General features: G+C 41.9%; 1 protein-coding gene across 1 annotated transcript in view; it reads left to right on the top strand.

Moving 5' to 3' along the window:
• LOC116331405 (FRAS1-related extracellular matrix protein 2-like) overlaps positions 1-24807 on the top strand; it is a 71718-nt gene that overhangs the window by 11095 nt on the left and 35816 nt on the right. The window contains 1 exon segment of the mRNA XM_039618099.1: positions 16108-16254. Coding sequence (XP_039474033.1) covers positions 16108-16254 — 147 coding nt within the window.

Genomic DNA, 24807 nt, shown 5'->3' with positions numbered 1-24807 from the left:
ACAAATTTAAATATTAGACAGAGATTACACAAGTAAACACAAAATGAAGTTTCTAAATGAAGGTGTTTATTATAAAGGGGAAACAAATCCAAACCTACATGGCCCTGTGTGAATAACTAATTCCCCCTTAAACCTAATAACAGGTGACCCATGTACCTGAAACATAAGAACATAAGAACTTAACATAAGAACTTAACTGAAATCAAGCGTTTGTGGTGACTGGCAATGAGACTTTTAAAGCCCTGTGGAGGAATTTTGACTCACTCGTCTTTGCAGAATTGTTGTACTTCAGCCACATTGGAGCGTTTTCGAGCCTGAACTGCCTTTTTAAAGTCATGCCACAGCATCTCAATTGGATTCAGGTCGATCCTAATGACTAGGCCACTCCAAAGTCTTCATCTTTCTTTGGCAATTCTTGCTGGTGTGTTTTGGATCATTGTCTTGATGCAGAATCCAAGTGCGCTTCACCTTGAGGTCACGAACAGATGGCCAGACGTTCTCCTTCAGGATGTTTTGGTAGACAGCAGAATTCATGGTTGCATTTACCACAACAAGTCTTCCAGGTCCTGAGGCAGCAAAACAGCCCCGGACCATCACACTACCATCACCATATTTTACTGTAGGTATGATGTTCTTTTTCTGAAATGCTGTGTTAATTATACGTCAGATGTAATGTGACACACACCTTCCAGAAAGTCCAACTTTTGTCTCGTCAGTCCACAGAGTATTTTCCCAAAAGTCTTGGGGATCATCAAGATTTTTCTAGCAAAACTGAGGTGAGCCTTTATGTTCCTTTTGGTCACCATTGGAACTCTGACATGCAGGCCGTTTTTGCCCACTCCTTTTCTTATGGTGGAGTCATGAACACTGACCTTAACTGAGGCAAGTGACCAAAGCGAATGGGTCTTTTGTGACCTCTTAGATGAGTCTTAGATGCTCTTGGAATAGTTTTGTTTTTCTTAGGCCATTCAGAGGTGGACTTGTTTTGGATCATTGTCCAGCTGCAGAACCCAAGTCATGGTCATGAACACATGACCTCAACCTGAAGGTTGAGCTAACTTTCACTGTGGTTCGCTGGAGTCCCACAGCTTTACAAATGGTTTTATAGCCTTTTCCTTGGATCACGGCATGATGTATGGCTTGAGAATCTTTCGGTCATCTCCTCTTTGCCAGGCAGGTCCCATTTAAGGGATTTCTTGGTTAAGAACAGGTGTGGCGGTAATCAGACATAGGTGTGGCTAGAGAAATTGAATTCAGCTTTTCAAAGATGTGATACACCACAGTTAATTGACGTTTTGTGTTTACTTGTTTTATCTTTGTCTAAATTTTAATTTTGTTTGATGATCTGAAACATTGAAGTGTGACAAACATGTATAAAAATGGGAAATCAGGAAGGGGGCAAACACTTTTTCACACTACATATCAATTTTGACTAAACACCCCTGGTTAAAATGCAACCCTCGATCATGACAGAGATTCCACTCTGTCATATGTAGACACTCACTGCTGTACCTCTCCTCTGTCATCTTCTAAACATACTGATGAACATTTAAGAATGACTTCTTGACAACCAACCTTTCACTAAGACCATTTCTGACGAGCCTTCACTGAACAGTAGATGGATCAATCGAAGGATCTGATGCATCTCTCAGGTCCTGTTTTGCCACATTTTTTTCCTGTTAAGGACATGGCTTTCACATACTGTTCATCTGCTATAGAGGATTTTATTTTTATTTTTGATCTGCCACTTCTTTTGTCCTCCAGCTTTTTAGTTTCCTCAACCTTTTACGGACAGACCCCACACCATGCTGAGATATGCCGTTTGCACCTAATGGCTCTTTGGGAATCACCTTGTTGGTGCAAAAATACAATTTTATGCCTGTCAAATGGTATTATCTTTGCAAGAAAAGGAAATGGGAACAAATTATGTGTTTTTGTGACAGGCTGCTAGTAACAAAGTGCATAAAGACACATTTTCAAATTGTTTATTTGCAAAGTTGTCTGTTATGTGTAGACACAACATTGGTTCAGCCCTTGTCTAAGGTACCTTTTTTGTGCTTGATTGATTCACAGGTCAGTGTTAACAACAAAAAAAAGCACTCCTGGAGTGGACTAAAAATGAAAGCAGCATATATCCACAGAAAAACCTTCAGAAAAGGAAACTAAAATTACAGGAAGCGCTAGAAGCAAAGTGTAAAGAAATAAGGGACGGCTTAAGTGATTTGCACAATACTATATAATGTCTTTTTAAAGTATATCACATTTGGTCAAACTTATATGCTTTGGTTGAATAAATTATAACAGTCCTGTTCATACAATCTGCAAAACAACTCAAGAACGAATTCCTGCATCGTACATTTTTGGACTAACTACATGAACTATTGGTTTTGGGAATTTCATTCAGACCCAATTTTTAAGCATTTTTCATACTCTGGTTCTAATGCACTTTAAAGAAAGTGCTAATGCATAAAAGAATAACAGTTCCTTTATGCACATGAAAGCAAAAACACTGACTAATTGATTGTCCATGCTCCTGTAAAAGTTCTTAGAGCTTTTTTTCTTTGTCTCTGCTCTTGGCTACATTCTTGTTTAACTAAAAAGGCTTTAGGCTTTTAAAAGAAACACTACTTGAAGTACATGACTGCCTATCATCATCGGTCCATAAGTTTGTGGAGCCACTTGGTCTTCCTTCCTCCCCTGGAGTGTTGGTGTTATTGCAAACTGATTCCAGATATAGAATTTAAGAAGTAAGGACAAATATATTTAAAAGCCTAAAGGTAACAAGTTTAAAAGACTCCATTATACAAGATTTTAGCATTATGTTCTTATTATGTAAATGCATGTGTAAGCAAATCTTTTCTTATGTTATAAAGGTATGTTAAGACACTCTTCCAATCATGTACTGATACATGTACACGCTCATGGAGACAATCACGCGGAGCAGAGAACAGAGGGGTAGCCGTAGGCAAAGGGGCGTCCAGGCCTCCACCACAAAGAGGTGTTTGATATTTAAGAGCCCAGGCAACATTGCGGGTAATGAGAGCCTTGGGCATCTGAGCGGGGCAGAGCTCCAAGGCAAGAACTGGTAATTGTGTGGCCCCATTACAGGCTCATCTAGAGGAGAAAAGTGGCAGGAAGAACCTTCTGTCATAGATTAAGACAAGCTAGGACGGCTGCACTTAACTGCAACGGGCTGGAACACAACTTGTTTCCCAGGCTTCTCTTTGCAGCAAGTTAATAATGGAGCAGCAGAAAACAACAGAGATTACTAGTCGTGCAAATCTGAAATAGAGGATAACAATGGCTTCAATTATCAATTAAATGATTCATCATAGAGGTATAAAATATTATTTAAAAAAACAAAAGCAGAAATACATATTACAGAAGCTAGAGATCAAACATTTTGGGGGACTTTGCTTGAAAAGATCCTGTGATGATCATAGCAGTTGTTGATGTGGATGTGATTACTTTACTATTTGTTTTACTTTTAAAAGCTAACTGAAAGCACTACTTTTCTTAGATTTCACTCTAATAGCATGCATGATTAAAGATACGTCTGTAAGATGTGGTCCCAATGTAGGTGAATAAAATTGAGTTTTTGGTGCACCGAAACAAACATACAAAAAGAATATCAGCATGTAATATTATTTTTTCATGAGCAATAGTGCAGTTACTTTGCAGTTGATGGTTTTAATTAAAGGTATAACACTGAAACTGTGCTGGTATAGTTGTTATTTGAGGTCTTTGTGGTCTTCAGAGTATTCACAGTAGCTAAAACGTTGTACCTCAAAAGATGGTACTGTTAAATTTTTAAATCACTTAACACTAGAAATAAAATTTGATTCAGCTGCAGCGGGTAGCAGCAGCACCAGTGGATGTCTCAAAATCTCAGGTAAAAAAACCTCAAAACAAATGGTACTAAGGAAGAAAAATTGCCCGTGATCCTGGCTTTTCTCTACCTGTTTCTCCACCCTAATGCAAATGAGACTGATTGTTACGATAGGCCCCTTTCACCCCTCCAACCCCAGCGTGCACATGAGGAGCTCAGACACATGACTGCTTCATCTAAAGTTGCTACAATATATCCACTTAAAGCGCTCCCTGCTGCTTTGATAGTGCAATTTTACTCACATTTCACGGCGCACAGTCCGCATTAAATGTAGTTCTGAGTCCTCACGCATTCGTCTTATTCATGGCAAAATACTTTGTGTGCAACTTTTCCTTTCCTAGCATTAGAAGACTAATTATCACCATATATACTGCAAGGTCACCATTTCTTTATCATCAGTTTTTGTTTGTGCGTGATGTATGATTGGTTGTGGCTCTGTGGGCCCACTTTGAGGTTTTTTTCTAATCTCTTCAAAAGGCCTTTTTTCATAAAAGGAGTGCCAACTTTTAAGATGAAATGACCTCCTTGGTTTGTCCTCTTCTCTACTGAATGATAAGCATTGCAAATTATTTATGTACATACAGATTTTCTTTCCAATGGATGAAAGAAATTGTTATTGAAAAAGATTTTTAAATAACGTCTTTAATAACTTTTACCAGTGGAATAATGACTCATAATGCGTAAGGCATGGCTCAAAAATCTGTAGTCATCTATGAACACGAGGAACGTAAATGTAAGTTTAGAAAGCGGAATTTCATCGTTTAAATTTGTTTGCAAAATAAACTCATGTAGTATTCGTTGTACTTTATTTTCCGGCTCTTCTGTGAGCTTTGAAAGTTCAGATTGACTTGAAGGCACCTGGAAAACAATTAGAGGGTTGAACCGGCTGTCACCATGGACACAAATGGACCAGCTTAATCCTTTGACCTTTTCTCTGTTGTTTGCCTTTTTTTCTGTTGTTGTTAAAGCAATGTGTACTGATCAGGGCAGAATGGCAAGGTGATATATCAGCACGCTCCACAGACATGCACACACTAACACACACACTAAAGCATCCCCTGGCTTTAGTAGAGGATTCTCTTCATCTGTCTGCATTCAAGAATTTACTGTCACTCTTCTCCCAGGGCCCGGCTCTCCTATCTTTATCCTCTTCATCTCCTCTTCTCACACTGTCACTATTAGATCTGTGCTCAATGTGTTTCATTCATTTTCAGTTCTTTTACACAGCTCGGCATCCGTGTTCATTATATATTTTGTTCTTTAGTGTTATTTTTGACTGTGTCCCCATCATTGTCCTCCTTTCCTCTCGAGGTACGAGTTTACCTCCCTGTCTCGTCGAGTGAAATTTTAAAGATGTGTTGCGGTTTATCGTGACGAGTGTCGAGGCTGTCCTAGGCATCAGGATTCGGTTTTACTGTCTAACCCTCGCTGTCTTTTGCCGCCGTCTGTCCCCGCCTGCTGTGTGGATGTCAACGTGCTGATGACTCTTTCTGTTGTAGGATTACGGCACATCGCGCAGCGTCGCTTGTGATGATCTGCATCTCATTAGAACCTTGAAACGAGAGCATTCGATTTTGAGGGACGTGTAGGGGTTTTTCAGCATATTCATCATCTTTGATTCTGTGTTTGTCCAGGCTGACAGCTGATGCTCGACGTGTAATTCAAACACTGAAACACGGCTAAACATCATCGAATCTCTGGAGTAAACAAAAACTCCCTGTTGCATTTTTTTCTTGCCATGTAAACATTTCCATTTATATGAATTCATTATTTTGCTTCCACTTCTCAGCACTGGATTTTCATTCATTTTTAGTGACTTAGTTGCCTTTTTTAAACACATTTCACTCTTTTCTTTCTTCGCAGTTTCTCCAATTTTCACCCTGTCCTTCCTCTGTCATATAAGGGTGTGATTCACACTGTACAAAGTACAATTAGAAGAAAATTACCATTCCAGCTCACCAAACTGTTTTCTATCTTTTAATGCATCTTAATGAAGCTTTAATTTGTTGTTAAAATTAATAAGCGTCTCATCTTAATGTGAAAATGAGAGCTTTTCTGATCTCTTATTCATTATTTATTAAATCGCTCAGATTAAAAAAAAATAAATCAATCCAGCTTTTTAATGTGAGGCACCTTGTGATGTTTATCTTGAAAGGTGCTATACAATTACAATTTTACTTCCTTACATCTAAAAGTAAACATTACTGATAATCATTGTATTGGCTGAAGTAAAAATGAGGATTTACTGACAAAATAAAATTTTGTTTTAAGGAGGCTGAGGAGATGATGGAAGGAAATGAGAGCAGAGGAAAAAAAGAGAAGAAGAAACCAGAGCTTTCAGTAGCTAGTTTATCATCTCTGCTGAGGCACAGTTTGCTCTCAGGAGTGCCAGTAACTGTCCTGCGATACATTAAACTCATCCCTCTGTTAAATATTACATTGGAGGAATGGGGAGATGTATGCTGAAGCTGGATTGATATGCATGCTGGAGTTCCTTTTTTGTGATGAGCACTAAAAGATCCTGCAGGAGAATAAATGCTTTTAAATGTCATCATTCATCCAAAAAAACAAAAGAAGCTAAGAATGTATACATACACTGCAGTCACTTACACATACAATCAAGTGAAAAAGAAACTACACCATTTTTCAAATCTAAAGTTCTATGTATCAGGACAGAATGAAAAATCATTTGTTCCTTTCCAGGTTGTAAACAATACATAAAATATTATACAGTGTCATTATTTATTTAACAAAAAATAAGCCAAAAAGCAGAAGCAGTGTCTGGAAAAAGTAAATATAACCCATGATTCAAAAGCCTGAAGAACAAGAAATGATGATTTGATGACTTTACCAGTGTCTCACATCACTGCAGAGGAATTTTGACCGATTCTTCTTTACAGCATTGCTTCAGTTTGTTGAGGTTTGCAGGTATTTATGTATGCACGGCTCTCCTGCCACAGCATTTCAATCATGTTGAGGTCTGGACTTTGACTGGGTCACTGCAACACCTTGATCCTTTTCTTTTCAGCCATTCTGTTGTCGAGTTGCTGCTGTGCTCAGGATCATTTTCCTGTGGCATGACACAGTCTTGTCAACCTTTAACTGTCAAACAGATGGTCTCACATTTGTCTCTAGAATACTTTGGTATACAGAGGAGGTCATGGTCGACTCAACGATTGCAAACAAAACAAGCCCAGATTATCAGTCCTCTAACGGCTGTGCTTGACAGTTAGGATGAGATGTTTGTGTTCATATACTGTGTTTAGTTTTCACTGGACATTGCACTGGGCAGTATGGCCAGACATCTTTACACTAGCCTTATCTGTCCAAAGGACATTGTTCCAGAAGTCTTTTGGTTTGCTCTGGTGCAACATTGCAAATCTAATCTGTGCTGCCATTTTTTTTAGAGACCTGGCAAACCTTCAAAACAAGTCAAAACTCTTGTCTTTTTCTAATTGTACTGTTATGCTAACTGAAGCCTGTAGAGTCTTAAATGTAACTCTTGGGTTTGGTTTGTTTTTTGCAGTTTCTCTGAGCAATCGTACAGTCTAACCTTGGGGTGAATGTGCTGGGACGTTCACTAATGGGAAGGAACTGTCCTCAATGTTTGTGAATAATATAACCTTTTATTATAACCTTTCCCAGATTAGATGGGCAGTAACAGTTTGTTAACACGCTCCTGAACCTGACCTGAGAACTGCTAAAAACTATGCTTTGATTAAAACCACCTGGCTGCTAGTTATTCTTTTAATTTCTGTGGAAAGATTAAGTGTGTGCTTTTTTCACCCATTTGGGCATTTTATTTTACCATAGCTTTTGTTAAATAAATAATATGATATGTTGTTATTTATCTGAGGTCGTATTTATTTAATTTATAGACCTGCTAAGGACTGAATGATTTGGTTTTATGCCCTCATACACAAACGAAAGAGGGCCCACTTAATTTTTCACATGACTTTAAATACAGACAAATATAAACACACCTGAAAAACATACTTCTGGTCCAGACTCCTGTGCATGATACAACATTTTTTGTCGTTGTTGTTGACAAACAGATGAATTTATCATTTGTTTTCTTAAATACTAGATTGGTGATTGGTGATATTTTTGACACTGCTCCCAAGTGGCAGTAGATAGCTCCAACATTTAAACAGAGGTCCTAAAATCTCATCTATGCACTGCCAGTAAAGCACCATGTCAAGATTATTAGCACTGATGTGGTCCAAAGGAGGAGGAGGAAGAAATGCTAGCACCCGAAGCTGTAAAATGAGTAATCCTTGATTTCTGTAGTGTCAGTCGTAAGCTATGCCAGTAGTAACTTAGAACACGTGTTGGTGAGACATTTTTATGTACACCACTTGATAAAAGGCTTCTACATAGAACATTTCTTCTCTCTATCCTCCTCCAGAAACTTTCTCTCTCCATTCTTGTTTGCTCAAAGTGTATGAAAGGGAAGAAACTCCGAATAGTTGAGAAGAAGTGAATTCAGGGTTGCCGGGAGAGAGAGAATGCAAGGAAGCTTAAGTTAACCTAATTAAATATTACACTCCACCTTGTCTTTGTCCCCAAGCCTTTACACTTGAAGCTATGCCGCAGGTTGTATAAGGCTGTCTTTGTAGACATCAGTAAAAAACCTCACATTTATTAACTGTATTGCAAGAACTTCAAAGGTTTGAGTATTCTTTGCCCCAAATGTCAATTTCAAATGGTTTCATGTGCAAGGTCGCTTAAGGTGTTTCTGCGGTACTCTCATGCCTAATGGCTATTGAAGGTAGGCAGGAAACAATGCATTATTCTGTCACACTCAACTTTTATCTCTTACGAGTGGGTAGGTGGGGAGTAATGTATGTGCACTTCATTTCCTTTGTAGCCCACAGGCACACATAGTGCTCTCTGATGCACAAACAGCAGCATAAGATTCAACTTTACGTTTGGTTTAGTTTGAACTCCTGTGATCAAACACGATGACTAGGAGAATTAATTACCTACACACACACAAAGATTGTCAAAATGTACTTGATCCTTGCAAATTAACAACAAAGATACTTCACACATGTTGGCTTATATTTGCCTTTGAGTCGAGCAGCATTTTAAATGCTTGAAGTTGCCCAGGGCTGTGAATTCCTGGTCAGATTACTGATAACTCCCTACACCTCTGGAGATATCCGCTATCATGCTGATTGCCTTGAGTGAAGTGTAAATGTAGTGGAATACACATGTACAGTTTATGCACAGACACACTGCATTATAGTGCTGCTAAAAGACTTGCAAAATAACTTGCTTTCTGTCTGCTATAAGCCTAGCCCCACACACACATGCACACACACTCTCATACACACACACTACTCTTAGAAGAAAGAAACAGCTGAGTGCAAAACCCATCACAGTCTTTCTGATCCTCTTTGCCACTAGTTGCACGCATGCCAAGCCTCTCAGTAGAATGACTGCCACATATCTGTCAGGATAAACTAAAAGCTACTGAAACATCCTGGGGGGTGTGAGATATCTCTATTTTGTCAACCATCAAAATTTATGTAGTGTGGCACTCCTTTCAGGTGGATGATGCGTGGGCTTCTGTTACTACTGAAATGTTATTGGTAGTCTATTTTTGTCCCAGCACTTAAACATGCAATGTGGTTTGTAAAAGAGGAACATTATGGCAACTGAACGAATAGAATTTTAGATTTAGTTTTTGCTTCGTAGACCACTGTTTCTCAAAAGTTTTCCATGGTGAGAGATCATTCAGTTTGTTGGTTGCATATAGCTCTGTTTGCCAGTTGCAGAGGGAGTTGGGTATTGAAATACAAAGGAGTACAGAAGGCAGATGGAGACATAACAGTGAGGGAAAGGCCACACCGCCAGCAGCAGAAGAGAAGTACTGTGTCGCATACGGCACAATCTTGCTGTGAAAAATTTCCTTTGATTTTGAGTGTGAAGTCTCAAGCACACACACACACACACACACACGCACACTTATACACAACTGAAGGCAGCCCTGATTTTTAGGAAAGATGCTAAAAAACAAACTTTGGTGTTGAATTCTAAAAAAAAACAAAACCCCAAAACATAGACATTTATTTGGTGGTTGTTACAGTAGCCACTTTCATTAAAAGCACAAATAATCAAACACACACACACACTCTAAACCATGTGACTGAACATGCATAATCTATACAGCTGTGTGTTGTTAAAGTGGTACTAGTGTAATAGTGCATCTGCATTTTATACTTATTGTTTGTGACTTTAACCTGTTGGTGGTGGTTGCTAGGCAACATGGTGACATCATGATATATCATGCCTAGTTCAAGTTTTCTGCATTTAAATGAGTTAAATGAAATAAAATGCTAATCCGCTTTTAGGCGTTTTAATATCATAAATGCTTCAAATGGGCAAATTGTTATAATATAATGTAATAAATTATTATGTGGTTGCTAGGTAGATTAGATCCTGCAGTTGTACCTGTGTGCAAATGTTGGTGGTTAAACTGCTGATCATGTTAGAAGAGTTTGCAGGCAAAGTATTATAGTAAGACAATAAACCAGAGCTGTTTTAATTTTGCATATTTTTAACTTATTGCCACAGCTTAGAAGCAACAGCCAATAATTACACAATTTAAATACATTTAAATATAATTAAATCAGTATGTTGTATATAAAAAATATTTAAAAATTAATAACCCAAAATTAACCCTCCTACTACTGACATTGAACATTACATGGGGAATAATTTATTGCATAGACAAATAGCAATAATAATAATACTAGTAGCAATCTCAATGCTTTGTTAGTTACACGATTAATTCCATCTAAAGAACCAAAAGTTACTGTTAATTTGCATATTTTGTAAAATGAAAATCTATAGTTTTATTGAATGCAACTTTGAACTATTATCCCAAATGCAGTTCACAAAATTATTTAAGAGCTTTTTCAGCATCTTTTAAATCTGTTATCGCTTAGTTTTCATTCATTTCAAGTAGATATTATTTGTGGTCACTTTAATCCCACTATAAAATTATACACACAACCAGCTGTCTAGAGATGTAATCTCTCCAGCATGTTCTGGGTCTTCCCCGGAGCCTCTATTACATGCCCAAAACACCTCACCTAGGAGGTGGCCAGGAGGCATCCTGGTCAGATGCCCAAACTACCTCAGCTGGCTCGTTTTCATGTGGAGGAGTAGCAGTTTTAGTCTGAACTCCTCCCAAATGACTGAGTTCCTCACTCTATCTCTGAGGCTGAGCACAGACACTCTTTTGAGGAAATTTGTTTCTGGCACTTGCACCTGTGATCTTATTCTTTCAGTCACTACAGAGAACTCCTGACCAAAAGCGAGGGTAGGAACGCAGATCAGCCGGTAAATCAACAGATTTACCTTAATGCTCAGTGTTTTCTTCACTACAGCAGATCGGTACAACTTCCATACCACTACCATGGGTCTGTCAATCTGATGCTGCCCTCTCCCTAACATGTGAACAAACACCCATATGCTTAAACTTCTCCACTCGGGGCAGCGACTCGTTCTGAATCCAGTATGTACACTCCACTCCTTTCCAGCTGAGAGCCATGGCCTCAAACTTGGGGGTGCTGATTCTCATCCCAGCCTCTTCACACTTGGCTGCAAATAGCCCCAGAACAAGCTGGAGGTCAATACTTGATGAAGCCAACAGAACCACATCATCTGTGAAAACCAGAGATGAGAACAGAATCAGTCAGAAGCAGCAATCCTGGCGGAGACCCACACCCAGCAACCAGTCTGGCTCTTTACTGCCAAAGGGGACCAGACTCTCACTACTGTTTTACAAACATTGGAAACTAAGGCTAAACACACACTAAAGGTAGTTATAGCACACAATTTGCCTAATGCTTTGCTAAGGCCACAGTAGGAACTAACAGTGCTACCTTCCTGTCTGCAAATCGGGAACAAAGGTGCATTGGAAATTTTCCCTCACTCCCAGGAGGGTCATTGCTTCTCAAAATAAGGCTTTAAGTGTAGCTATGTGTTGCATGATCAGGACCTCTATATCTCTCAGGTAGATCTGACAATGTCTCCAATATTATGATAACCAGGTGATGAATGAAGTGATGGCATCTGAGTTTTTCTTCCTTAAATGAGTGTCAGAGTGTCCCTATTGCCCGGATATTGTGTGACACTTTAATTTAAGACTCACTGTAAGCATTAAGTGAACAAATCATTCCCTTTATTAAAACTTCATAGAACATTTGGATTTTTAAAAAGCACAAATCATAGAAAAATAAAAAGGAATGATGTGGCATCGTTAGGAACAAAATGATTCACAAAGTCATACAAAATTGGAATGATAAAAAAAATCTCTCTATATATTTATATATCTATGAGATATTACAAAAATATACTTCTGGGGTCTGCACGGACCCCAGTCAGTAGGATGATGCAGCAAATACCATGAATCACTTGAGATTTTAAAACAATTAATAATTTGTAACACTGGTATTTGCTAAATTTACGCCTTTACACCACTGAATAACACGTTGAGTGCCGCCAGCTAACAAGGTAGTCTCTTTATGTCTGTTTATAGCTGAAGGATGTTTAATTGCTATAAAAAAAAGATGGAGGGTTGCAAAAAGAAAACACAATAAACTGTAAAAAATTATAGAAAATTTTAAGATACTTTAAATGCATTTGTTCCATTATACCACCCAGCATAGCAACACACTGTGTAAAATAGGAGGAAGACTCTGAAAATGTCAATAAAGTTGTTACAGTGGGGATTAATGACTATTATCAGTATTATGGCTGGAAATTTAAAACAGAAAACCTTTGCCATAGCAGCATTTTCTACAGCCTAATCTACTTTTATTGCAGTATTGCTGATATATTCCTTTCGTTAAACTCTCACTTCAGATAGTTCACTAGCTGAATCTGAGAGCTTTGGCTCAGTCAGATTCAGAAGTTAATGAGATTCAGCTTTATAAAATCAAAAACTGCTTTCAACTTCACTTTGACTTTAACACTAACATCTCTTGACTTTGCATAGCCTCAAGTTTTGTGACTTGAAAACCTCCCTAAGCCCAAAGTGTGAGAATTTAGGCTGGTCCCTGAAGCATATTCAAGAACAAAGCAGATACTCAGGCCTGTGTGAAGGTACAGTTGTTTTGATGCCTTTTGGAATTATAGCTTCAAATAGGGTTTCCTCTGGTGGTTAAAGATCTAAATATCATTAAAAGGAGAACATTGAAGGGGAAAAACTGAGATTTTGGTTACTATGAGATTCGTGCGTGCTTTGAAAAGACTATTTTTTAAAAGGCACTTTTACTGTTTTGACATGATATTACCTGCATTAGCCAAATGTATTCCAATTTTTATTATTTCATTTCTCAACTCTGTCCAACAGCCAGTTTATTTTTTATCTGTCTCCAGTCAGTCCTGGGAATGTTAGTGTAGATTTGTTTTTCTGTTTAACAATTTATGTACCTAATTTATGTATTTATGCGTTTTTTTCTTCACAACTATAGCGACTTACAGTTGCAATTACACAGTAATTTAATCAGGTTGCTCTGTTATAACTCTGTTGTAAGTTGTAACTCCTTAGCATTTTTCCTTTTTAGTGCTTTTCGAGGAGCATGCAGTGGGTACTGGAGTTTGGGTTTTTTTGTGTTTCTTTTTCTAAAGAGGGCTGTTTGTTCCACCTGACAGTGGGGTTAATGAAAGCATTGAGACTGAACCAAACAGTGTTTTTCAGGGCATAAAACCAAAACAGTGAATAGCCCTTTTAAGACCCTGTAGAGGCAGAGTTGGCTGTAAGTTCCACAGCTCGATGCTTCAAACAACCCTTTCAGATTATGTGTAGTAACTTGATTCAGTAATAATATATAGAAGTATAGGTGGTGCTTTAATTATGCAACATTGAGGATCTACCAGTTTTGTTTTTTTATAGTTTACTGGGGCGATCGTGGCTCAAGAGTTGGGAGTTCGCCTTGTAATCGGAAGGTTGCCGGTTCGAGCCTCGGCTTGGACAGTCTCGGTCGTTGTGTCCTTGGGCAAGACACTTCACCCGCTGCCTACTGGTGGTGGTCAGAGGGCCGGTGGCGCCAGTGTCCGGCAGCCTCGCCTCTGTCAGTGCGCCCCAGGGTGGCTGTGGCTACAGTGTAGCTTGCCATCACCAGTGTGTGAATGTGTGTATGAATGGGTGGATGACTGGATATGTAAAGCGCTTTGGGGTCCTTAGGGACTGTTAAAGCGCTATATAAATACAGGCCATTTACCATTTACCATTTACTGTGTAATTAAACTGTTACCCAAGTTGAGTCAAGCTACAAGGAGCCAAATGAGATACAGTAGTTCACATCATGTGCAGCAGTGTGCTGGTAAACTGGATAACAAATCTTAGAAAATAGAGTGGAAAGGAGGAAACACACAGCAGTAAGACATCACAGCAGTCAGTGATTGTGCCATGAAATAGATCCTACATCACAACGCAGCATCAGAACTGTAAGTATCAAAGTTTTATCTTCAGATTTCTCAGAGCAACTTGATCCTCAAAATTTATTGCTCTGAAACTAGAAGCCCTAATTGGTGAAGGAAAAAAAAAAGCTTCTGCTTAGTTTTTGTTTGGAAAGCCTTTGAAAGACGCTGCAAAGCGAATTTAGCTCTATTGAGGATGATTTCAAAGCTGCTTTTTTTTGTACGGTCAGCATATGTGAGAGGTCTTTTATCCCTCCAAAAGGCTGGAGGAATGAGACAGTCTGAAGCCCACTGACTCAGATCCCTATTGTCTGTCCACAGATACTCTCCCAGTGTGAGAGGTCACACATGCACAAACATGCACACACATACAGACACATACACACACACACACACAACTACGACTTCAGAAGGCTTATGCTGCATTTACTAACGGACAGCCGGGATGAAAGTCAAGGTTGCAGGCTGCAGTGGAGTTAGAATCGAAGCGATGCGCATGTGTGCAATTTTGGATTTGCACCTGCTAAATGAAGCTTGAACTTGGCCTACGGGCTTTTTTGAGGATGCATGAACTCTGATTAGCTGTCTCCTCACCTCAGCATGTTGTGCGTATGTGTCTGTGCCATGCTGGAAAGTACTTAACTTTTCACCTCTGCTGATCATGAGCAGAACCTGAATTCACAGCAGAAGTACAAATTTGAGATATCTTTTCCAGTCTTTATTATACTCTTAAGTAAATATACTTTACAGTTTTAAAGAGTCAAATGACTTTTCTTTTTTTCCCCCAGAGGCACTGGGATGCCTCTGTGATGATGGAGGTAAATTGCTATGATTTGTGTGCTTTCAACAGCAATTCTGCTTCTGAATGTAAGCTGCATAAATGACTTGGAAGAACAAACAGCTGCGCAAATTGTCGTCAGAGGAGCTAAATGAGATTTCCTTTCTGACGGTCTACAAATAACGGTTCCATAAACAGTTCTTCACTTCTACATTATCTTCTACCACTATAACACCCACTCAGGCATAATTTCCAGGAATGGCATGCAGAGTTAGGCATTGTTCATTGCTACGCAATGAAGTTAAAAAAAACCCTCCTCTACCTTTTTCAATCCACTTTTGCGAGCAGTAGATGGGCAAATCAGCTACACAAAGCATTATCCTCCTTGCCCACTTGTTGAAGTGGCAGCTATTGAGTGCTCTATTAACCTAGCACTAATACATCCATTTGTTCAACAAACTTTTCTTTCATAACACTGGTTAGCTGGTGTGCTTGAATCATCAAGATGACAGAGAAGATGGAGGAAAAACAGTTCACCAAAGGAAAGCTGAAATATAATTATAGGGCACATAAAAAAAAGAAGAAGATTGCCTCGGATGGTATAAAATTGTGCAGATTCTTTTTCATAAATCTGCAGCAGATGTGTTGTGAACATTTGGACTGTGCGTTGAAAAATAATTAAAACCCTTAGTCTTCGTTCAGTTTTACGGTAATTACCCCCACGGGTGGCAGAATTTCCACTCATAGTTTTCTAGTTTTTTACAAAATGAAAATGAATGCAGCATGTAGTCTTTATGTCAGACACATAAACAGGTCCAGATCCACCTCAGCACATACACAACACTGTAGTACTCCCATATTTAGAAAAACTGTATGAGTTGTTTAAGGAGGAACAGAATTCAATCAATGGCTAAACTTCTAATAAGTGAGAGACTTTTAATAAAATATTAAACGTGTTTACAGTCAGGAGTGTTTTTATGTTGTTTTGGGATTTTTTCAGGTGGGAACGAGTTGAAAGGACAGCAGTTTCGTCTGGATTGGGCCTGGATTTCTTTGGAGAAAGAGTACTATGTGGTGGATGAGGAGGAGAAATTTCTGGACGTGGTGCTCAGACGAAGAGGATACCTGGGAGAGACGTCTTTCGTTGGTGAGTCTGTTTATCTCTCTGTCAGTCTCCCTTTCTGATCAGATGGCATGTGTTCTATCGTCTAGCATTTTGTCTTCCAGGGATGGCATTGAACAATAATGTCCAGTGGATTGCTACAATTTTTGTATGAATATTCATGGCCAACATATCAAAGACCTCGATCTCTCATCAAATGCAGAGGTTGAAACTTTAGCATGTAAGCAAATTCTAAACAACTGTTGGAAAACTCTCAGATCATCCCCCGTCGAGATGATCTGTAATAAATATGTTGGTGCCCTGACTTTGCATTCTGCAGCACATGCTTGCATGCTGGCAACCATCCATCCATCCATCCATCCTCATCCGCTTTATCCGAAGTCGGGTCGCGGGGCAGCAGCCTAAGCAGAAAGCCCAGACCTCCCTCTCCCAGCCACCTCCTCCAGCTCATCCGGGGAACACCAAAGGCGTTCCCAGGCCAGCCGAGATATATAATCTCTCCAGCGCGTCCTGGGTCTGCCTGGGCCTCCTCCCGGTGGGACATGCCCGAACACCTCACCCAGGAGGCGCCCAGGGGCATCCTTGTCAGATGCCCGAACCACCTCAACTGGCTCCTTTCGATGTGGAGGAGCAGCGGCTCTACTCTGAGCCCCTCCCGGATGGCCGAACTTCTCACCCTATCTCTAAGGGAGGCCAGCCACCCTTCGGAGGAAGCTCATTTCTGCCGCTTGTATCCGCGATCTCGTTCTTTTCGGTCACTACCCACAGCTCGTGGCCATAGGTGAGGGTCGGGGCGTAGATCGACCGGTAAATTGAGAGCTTCGCTTTTACACTCAGCTCCCTCTTCACCACGACGGACCGGTGCAGCGTCCGCATCACTGCAGCCGCAGCACCAATCCGTCTGTCGATCTCCGGCTCCCTTCTCCCATCACTGCGAACAAGACCCCGAGATACTTGAACTCCTCCACTTGGGGCAGGAACTCATCCCGACCCGGAGTGGGCACTCCACCCTTTTCGGCTGAGAACCATGGCCTCAGATTTGGAGGTGCTGATCCTCATTCCTGCTGCTTCACACTCGGCTGCGAACCGTTCCAGTGCGAGCTGGAGGCCCCCACCGATGAAGCCATCAGAACCACATCATCCGCAAAAAGCAGAGGCGAGATTCTGAGGCCACCGAAGTGGAAGCCCTCCGCCACTTGGCTGCGCCTAGAAATCCTGTCCATAAAAATTATGAACAGAATCGGTGATAAAGGGCAGCCCTGGCGGAGCCCATCACTCACGGAAACAAGTCCGACTTATTGCCGGCAATGCGAACCAAACTCTTACAACGGTTGTATAGGGATCGAATGGCCCGTAGCAGTGGGCCAGACACCCCATACTCCCGCAAACACCTCCCACAGGACACCCGAGGGACACGGTCGAATGCCTTCTCCAAGTCCACAAAACACATGTAGACTGGTTGGGCAAACTCCCATGCACCCTCAAGTATCCTCGAGAGGATAAAGAGCTGGTCCAGTGTTCCGCGACCAGGGCGAAAACCGCATTGTTCCTCCTGTATCCGAGGTTCGACTAACGGACGAACTCTCCTTTCCAGCACCCTGGCATAGACTTTCCCAGGGAGGCTGAGGAGTGTGATCCCCTGTGGTTGGAACACACCCTCCGGTCTCCCCTCTTAAAGATGGGGACCACCACCCGGTCTGCCAGTCCAGGGTACTGCCCTGATCTCCACGCAACATTGTAGAGGCGTGTCAACCAGGACAGCCCTACAACGTCCAGAGCCTTCAGGAACTCGGGGCGGACCTCATCAACACCAGGGCTCTGCCACCGAGGAGTTGTTTAACTGCCTCAGTGACCTCGACCCCAGAAATTGGCGGGTCATTCCCTCATCCCCAGACTCTGCTTCCTCCTCGGAAGGCGTGTCAGTGGGATTAAGGAGGTCCTCAGTATTCCTTCCACCGCCTGACAATTTTCTCAGTCGGCGTCAGCAGCGCACCGCCAGCACTATACACAGTGCAGGTAGAGCACACCGCTTTCCCCTCCTGAGGCGCCTGACGGTTTGCCAGAATCTCTTCGAGGCAGTCCGAAAGTCTTTTCCATGGCCTCTCGAACTCCTCCCACACCCGAGTTTTTGCTTCAGCCACTGCCCGAGCCGCATTCCGCTTGGCCTGTCGATACCTGTCAGCTGCCTCTGGAGTCCCACAGGCTAACCAAGCCCGATGGGACTCCTTCTTCAGCCTGGTGGCTCCCTTCACCTCTGGTGTCCACCATTTGGTTGGGGATTACCACCACGGCAGGCACCAACCACCTTGCGTTAAGCTCAATGCAGCAGCCGGCAATGGAGCGCTGAACATGGTCCATTCGGACTCAATGTCCCCCGTCTCCCTCGGAATGTTGTTGAAGCTCTGCGGAGGTGTGCGTTGAAGATCTCGCGGACTGGGGCCTCTGCTAGACGTTCCCAGCACACCCTCACTCGCGTTTAGGTGCACCGGGTCTGTCCAGCGTCCTCCCCGCCACCTGATCCAACTCACCACCAGGTGGTGATCAGTTGACAGCTCAGCCCCTCTCTTTACCCGAGTGTCCAGAACATATGGTCGCAAAGTCTGGTGATACGATTACAAAATCGATCATCGACCTGCGGCCTAGAAACATCCTGGTGCCACGTGCACTTATGGACACTCTTATGTTCGAACAAGGTGTTCGTTATGGCCAAACTGTGATTTGCACAGAAGTCCAATACCAAAACACCACTCGGGTTCAGATCAGGGAGGCCGTTCCTCCCAATCACGCCCCTCAGGTCTCGCTGTCGTTACCCACGTGAGCATTGAAGTCTCCCAGTAGGACAACAGAGTCTCCAGGTGGGGCACCTTCCAGCACCCCCCAGGGACTCTAAGAAGGCTGGGTACTCTGAACTGCTACTCGGCGCATAGCGCAGATGACAGTCAGGACCCGTTCCCGACCCTGAGGCGCGGGGAACAAACCCTCTCATCCACTGGGAAAAACCCCAGCGTACCGGCAGCAAGCCGGGGGATATTAGAATACCCACCCCAGCCCGCCGCCTCTCACAGGGGCAACTCCAGACTGAGACAGAGTCCAGCCCCTCTCAGGAGACTAGTTCCAGAGCCCAAGCCATGCGTGAGGTGAGCCCGACTATATCTAGCCGGTACTTCTCAACCTCACGCACTAACTCAGGCTCCTTCCCCACCAGAGGTGACATTCCATGTCCCTATTGCCAGTCTTGGCAGCCGGGGATCGGTCCGCCAGGGCCTCCGCTCCTGGCCGCCGCCCGACACATTGCACCCGACCCCTATGGCGCCTCCTGCGGGTGGTGGGCCTGCGGGAGGATGGGCCCATGTCTCCTCTTGGGCTGTGCCCGGCCGGGCCCCATGGACTAAGGCCCGGCCACCAGGCGCGCCCTCGGGCACCCTCCCGGGCCTGGCTCCAGGGCGGGGCCCCGGTAACCCTATCCCGGGCAGGGTAAACTGTTCCCTGATGTTCTTTTCATACGGGTCTTCTGAATCGCTCTTTGTCTGGTCCCTCACCCAGGACCAATTTGCCATGGGAGACCCTACCAGGGAGCAAAAGCCCCAGACAACATAGCCCCTGGGATCCCTGTGACACACAAACCCCTCCACCACGATAAGGTAGCGATTCACGGAGAGGATGCTGGCAACCATTTAGTTAAAAGCAAAGAGTACAACTTTACAGTACTTCCAGCATGGCCTGTTAGTTTTGATGTCAAATTGATATTTTCTTACTGTCTTTTTTTCTGTAGAATTCAATTAAAATTTCAGTACTTTACAGTGTCTTTTGAAATGCCAGGCTTTTCATGGCCACACATTCCTGTTTCTGTAACAAAAAAAATTAAACAAAAGCTCACACATACACACAAAGTCAAAATGCTATTGAAGCTAAAAATCTATTGCAGAATTTCCTTTTAACGCACATACTGACCAGATTTGTCCTCAAAGTCAGAGTAATATTTTCTGGCTTCAAGCCAATTTAGTTTGCAAAAAAAAAAAAAGTTTTATTAGATTTAGGAAGCTGAGTTGCAAGGTCAGTGCTTTGCTATGTACAGAGATGTAACTCTTTCCTTTTTTTTTGCAATGGCACAAACAGGAAACCGGTGTGATGCAACCCATAATTTTTCATTTGCTGTATTTGTCCCAGATGGTTAAGAAAGGATATGAAATAAATATTAAAACACGTGCATGTCAAAAGGCAATAAAAAATGCACTGACCAGATGGCTGTGGCAACATTTGCAAAGAAAACACTGACAGTTTAAAGGCTTTTACTGAGGTTGTGCATTACGTTCCTGTTGCACACTTAGGTCATTATCATTCCTATCAAGAGAAATCTCACCCCATTATCACCTTGTCTCTAAGTAATACAAAGCTGTAGATGTGAATGAATATTTATATGTTTTTCTCTTCTGACTTTGGACTTGGTCACTTTGTCTGCCGATTATGGCCGACTGTCCACTGACTGAGCAGACAGTGGTGCACTGGTTAGCAGAGCCTCACATAAACAGCTTTCTAGTCAGCTGGGACCTTTCTATGTGTAGTTTGCATGTCTCCCATTGCCTGAGCAGGTTTTCTGCCCTGCTAACCACAGCACCACTCTGACACGCTGCGCTCCAAATAAAGATGCATCTGCGTGCGGGTGGTTGCTCCCCATGCTCCCAATCCCCATCTCCTGCAATCCTCCAAAAGCAGAGTTGGGTATCACTCATGGCATGCTAGTTGCACTCCATTGTAGACCACTTGTGTTTTTTTCTTCTCACACAGGTTATCTGTTTTGTTTTTTTTGCAGTGCATAGTGCAACTGAAAACAGTAGAGGAGGTGCAAAGCAGGCCTATATGCTTCAGTCGATCACTGTCAAGCTGCTGGCAGGTTTGATGAGTCAGCACTCTGAGCTGCAAAATAAAGGAAAGAGCAGGGAAATGATTAATACGACATTAAGTCGATGCAAAAGAAAAATGATTTGGAATATTTATTGGAGTCAAAAACACTCACAGTTATTTGAAAAAAGTGCATTTTTGCTTATTGATGGTGCTTGTGTGCTACAATGTAACATCTGTGAAACTGAATCCTGTGTCCATGCAGGCGCCCGAATAACTGAATATAAAACAAAGCACTGTGACCTGGCTTATTGCTTTGTAAAATCCTGGTTTGAAGCCTTTATTCTTTATGGGACAGTAATTCACAAAATGATATTTTGACTTGAGCCTAGCAATTAAGACCATAAAGTCACTGGGAATATCTTTACTAAGGTCATAAATTAAGCAAGCCTTCCGGTTGATGCCGTTCCCTTTAGGGGTCGCCACAGCAGATCGTCTGCCTCCATCTCACCCTGTTCTGAGCATCCTCCTCTGTAACACCAACCCTGTGCATATTCCCTTTCAATACATCCATAAACCGCCCCTGTGGTGTTTTGTCTTTGTTCCGCCCCCCTGGCAGCTCCATATTCGACATCCTTTGTCCAGTATATCCGCTATCCCTCCTCTGCACATGTCCAAACCATCTCAACCTCGCCTGTCTAACTTTGTCCCCAAACTGCTCACCTCAGCTGTTCCTCTGATGTGCTCATTTCTGATCTTTTCCATCCTGGTCACTCCCAAGGAAAATCTTAACATCTTCAGCTCTGCCACCTCCTGTCTGTACATCATAGCAGGTCTCACTATCATCTTGTAAATCTTCCCTTTCACTCTTGCTGCTGTCCGTCTGTCACAAATCACCGCTGACACTCATCTCCACCCTCTCTGCACTCTCTTCTTCTCCTCTCTTGTCTTTGCCCTTTGTTTTGGATGGATGATCCCAGGTATTTACACTCTGCTCCTTGCAGATTTACTGCTACACCTGTGTCCCTTTTCTTTTACTGTCATTCCTCTTTTCTCCAGTTCACATCTCCACTTCTCCAGGCTCTCCTCGACCTGCTCTCTACTCGCGCTACAGATCATAGTAACATAGATGTTACAACTCTCACCATTCATCCAGGCTGGGGACCAGCACTAGACTACACACAGACTTTTATACAATGCACTTCTTTTTGCAGCCAAAGTTACGCCCTACTTTCACAAAGAAAAAATCATGTGTAAGTCACATTGGCATCACTTTTCTGACCCAGAGCCTACACCCTGTCTATATATGATTTTAATTATTACTTTATCAATGGGCTGTAAGAGAGAAATACTTCTGAAAAATCTATAAGGTAATATTTGCAAGCTTTGAACTAAAGATCAATTTTTTTTGAGAATTGAAAAAGTATTTTGTTTTTTCATAATTTCTAATACAACTAAAATCCAATATGGAAAATGATGTCTTCTGATTCTGGTTTGAGCCAAGAAATCCAACACTGACGTGAAAATTGTTCTCCTGGTATTTATCTGTATTTATAAAGGTACCCCACTCATTGGTGGTGCTATGGTGTGTGCAGGCCGCAGACACCAGAATTTTAATATAATCCTCTTTTACCCATGCTCTGACTTTCCCCCAACTTTTAGGAAAATCAGCCTGGTAGTATTTATGTAATCCTGCTAAGAGACAAACAAACAGACGGAACTGAAAACAATGGCAGCAGTGACAAAGGCGCATTTTGTCCCCTCTTTTGAATGTTGACAATAAGTGAATCATCGGATTTGAAATAAAGGAGGCATCATGCTGCCTGTGACACTCATCCATGTACATAACACAGTGTGGGCGGAGAACATGCTGGTGTGTGTCAGTCAAATCTTAAATCCAGCCAGTCGCACAAACATCACTGCCTGAGTTCTTAATAAGCCTTATGACCAGCAGATGGAGGTGATTTTGTGTTGGAAAGAACAACCCAGCATGTTTTTGTGCTTATGTCTGAGTGTTTGTGGAGGTTTAAAGTTTAAAAGGATGGTGATGATGTTGTCCCTGAACGGCCCTTTTAGCACTTTGTTATGCTTCAGCTCGTTTGCCCTGTGAGAAGTAGCAGCTGTAAGCAGCTTTTACTCTCTCTCACCTCTCATCATTATTCTGATCCTGTTAATCGCGGGGTCAGGTGTTAGCATCACAGTGTAGCGGTTAATGTTGGCTTTAAGACTCATCTACCTGTGTGTGTGCGTGTGTGTGTATGTGTGTGTGTATGTGTGTGTGTGTGTGTATATTTGATTCCTCTTGGGAAGGTTTTAAGTGTATCTCTTGGGCACACATGAAAGCTTGCGTTCAGACTCTCATCTCTTTGCACAGTTGGTGTGTGAGCACCTGGTTATCTCTGACCACACTCACATAGTACACACACACACACACACACACACACACATACGCACACATCGACTTTCAAGCCAGCATTTTAAAAGGAATGCCTAACATGGCATGCCGACGTGCCGCTATGCATGAATGTGTTATCCATGTGCACTTACATGGTTAGTACATTTTTAGAGGAAGGCAAAAATCAAGAAGAAAGAAATGTTTATTGTAGTCTTAAGAGCATAGGAGTTGTACCCCAGTGTAGTGGTTAGTGAGGGACATAAACCCAGCCTCTGGGGGCCACTAACAAGCAAATTTCAAGTGCTGTTCCCATGCCTCGATCAATGGGCGTCTTGCATCAGAAAGGGCATCCTGTGTATAAAATCTGAGCCAAATCAGAAGATACAGATCCATCTGACTGGCTGTAGCTCAGGAGGTAGAGCAGGTCACCTACTGATCAGAAGGTCGGCGGTTCGATCCCTGGCTCCTCCAGTCTGCATGTCAAGTATCCTTGGGCAAGATACTAACCCCAACTTGCTCTCCGATGCATCCATCGGAGTATGAATGTATGAATTTGTTAGAAAGCACTAAGATAAAGTGCTTGTAAGAATGGGTGTGATTGGGTGAATGAGGCATGTTGTATAGAGTGCTTTGAGTACTCCGTGAGAGTAGAAAAGCGCTATATAAGAATCAGTCCATTTACCATTTACCATCTGCTCTGGTGATCCCTTGGGAAATAAGAGAGTAGCTGAAAGTGCCGTTAGTCTTAAGAGAATAAGTGCACCGTTCCTCCACAGCACCAACCTAAATCACTCTAAGTGCAAATACACATGGAGTGTTCAAATTTCAGTCTATTTGTTTTAATATGGCCTTTGTGGCACTGTTTAGGCACTAATAATAAAATATGGTGAAGTCTAGAGCAACAGTGATCAATGTACAAATGTAAAAAATAACCAACATGTTTTTCTTCATAGGTTTCTTCATTCTCCCTTGTTATTGTTAACTGTCAGCTAAGGGATGTTGCTTTGTTGTTGTTGCTATACACAGACATGTATTTATAGTTATGTTTAGTATTTAAAACTAATTAATTTCTATTGCAAAAATGTAAAAACTGCAGTAAGATATATAAAACAGTCACAAGGGCCAGTGTCGTGCCTGCACATAACTAACAACTTAGCAAGCAACCAATTCAAATTGTATCTTTCGGCACTTTCTTTACTAGCAGCCTGTTGGCAAAGCAAATCATTTGTTCCTGTCTTTAGGTTATTTATGAAAAAATGCCAAAGATAACACAGTTTGACAGGTAAAGAGCTATTAGCCGAGACCTTTTCATATTTCAAAATTGGAAGAAACTGGACAAATGA

This window comes from Oreochromis aureus, linkage group 10 (assembly GCF_013358895.1).
Source record: "Oreochromis aureus strain Israel breed Guangdong linkage group 10, ZZ_aureus, whole genome shotgun sequence".
NCBI lineage: Eukaryota > Metazoa > Chordata > Actinopteri > Cichliformes > Cichlidae > Oreochromis > Oreochromis aureus.
The sequence above is the reverse complement of the archived record's forward strand: the minus strand, read 5'-3'. Positions and strand labels throughout refer to the sequence as shown.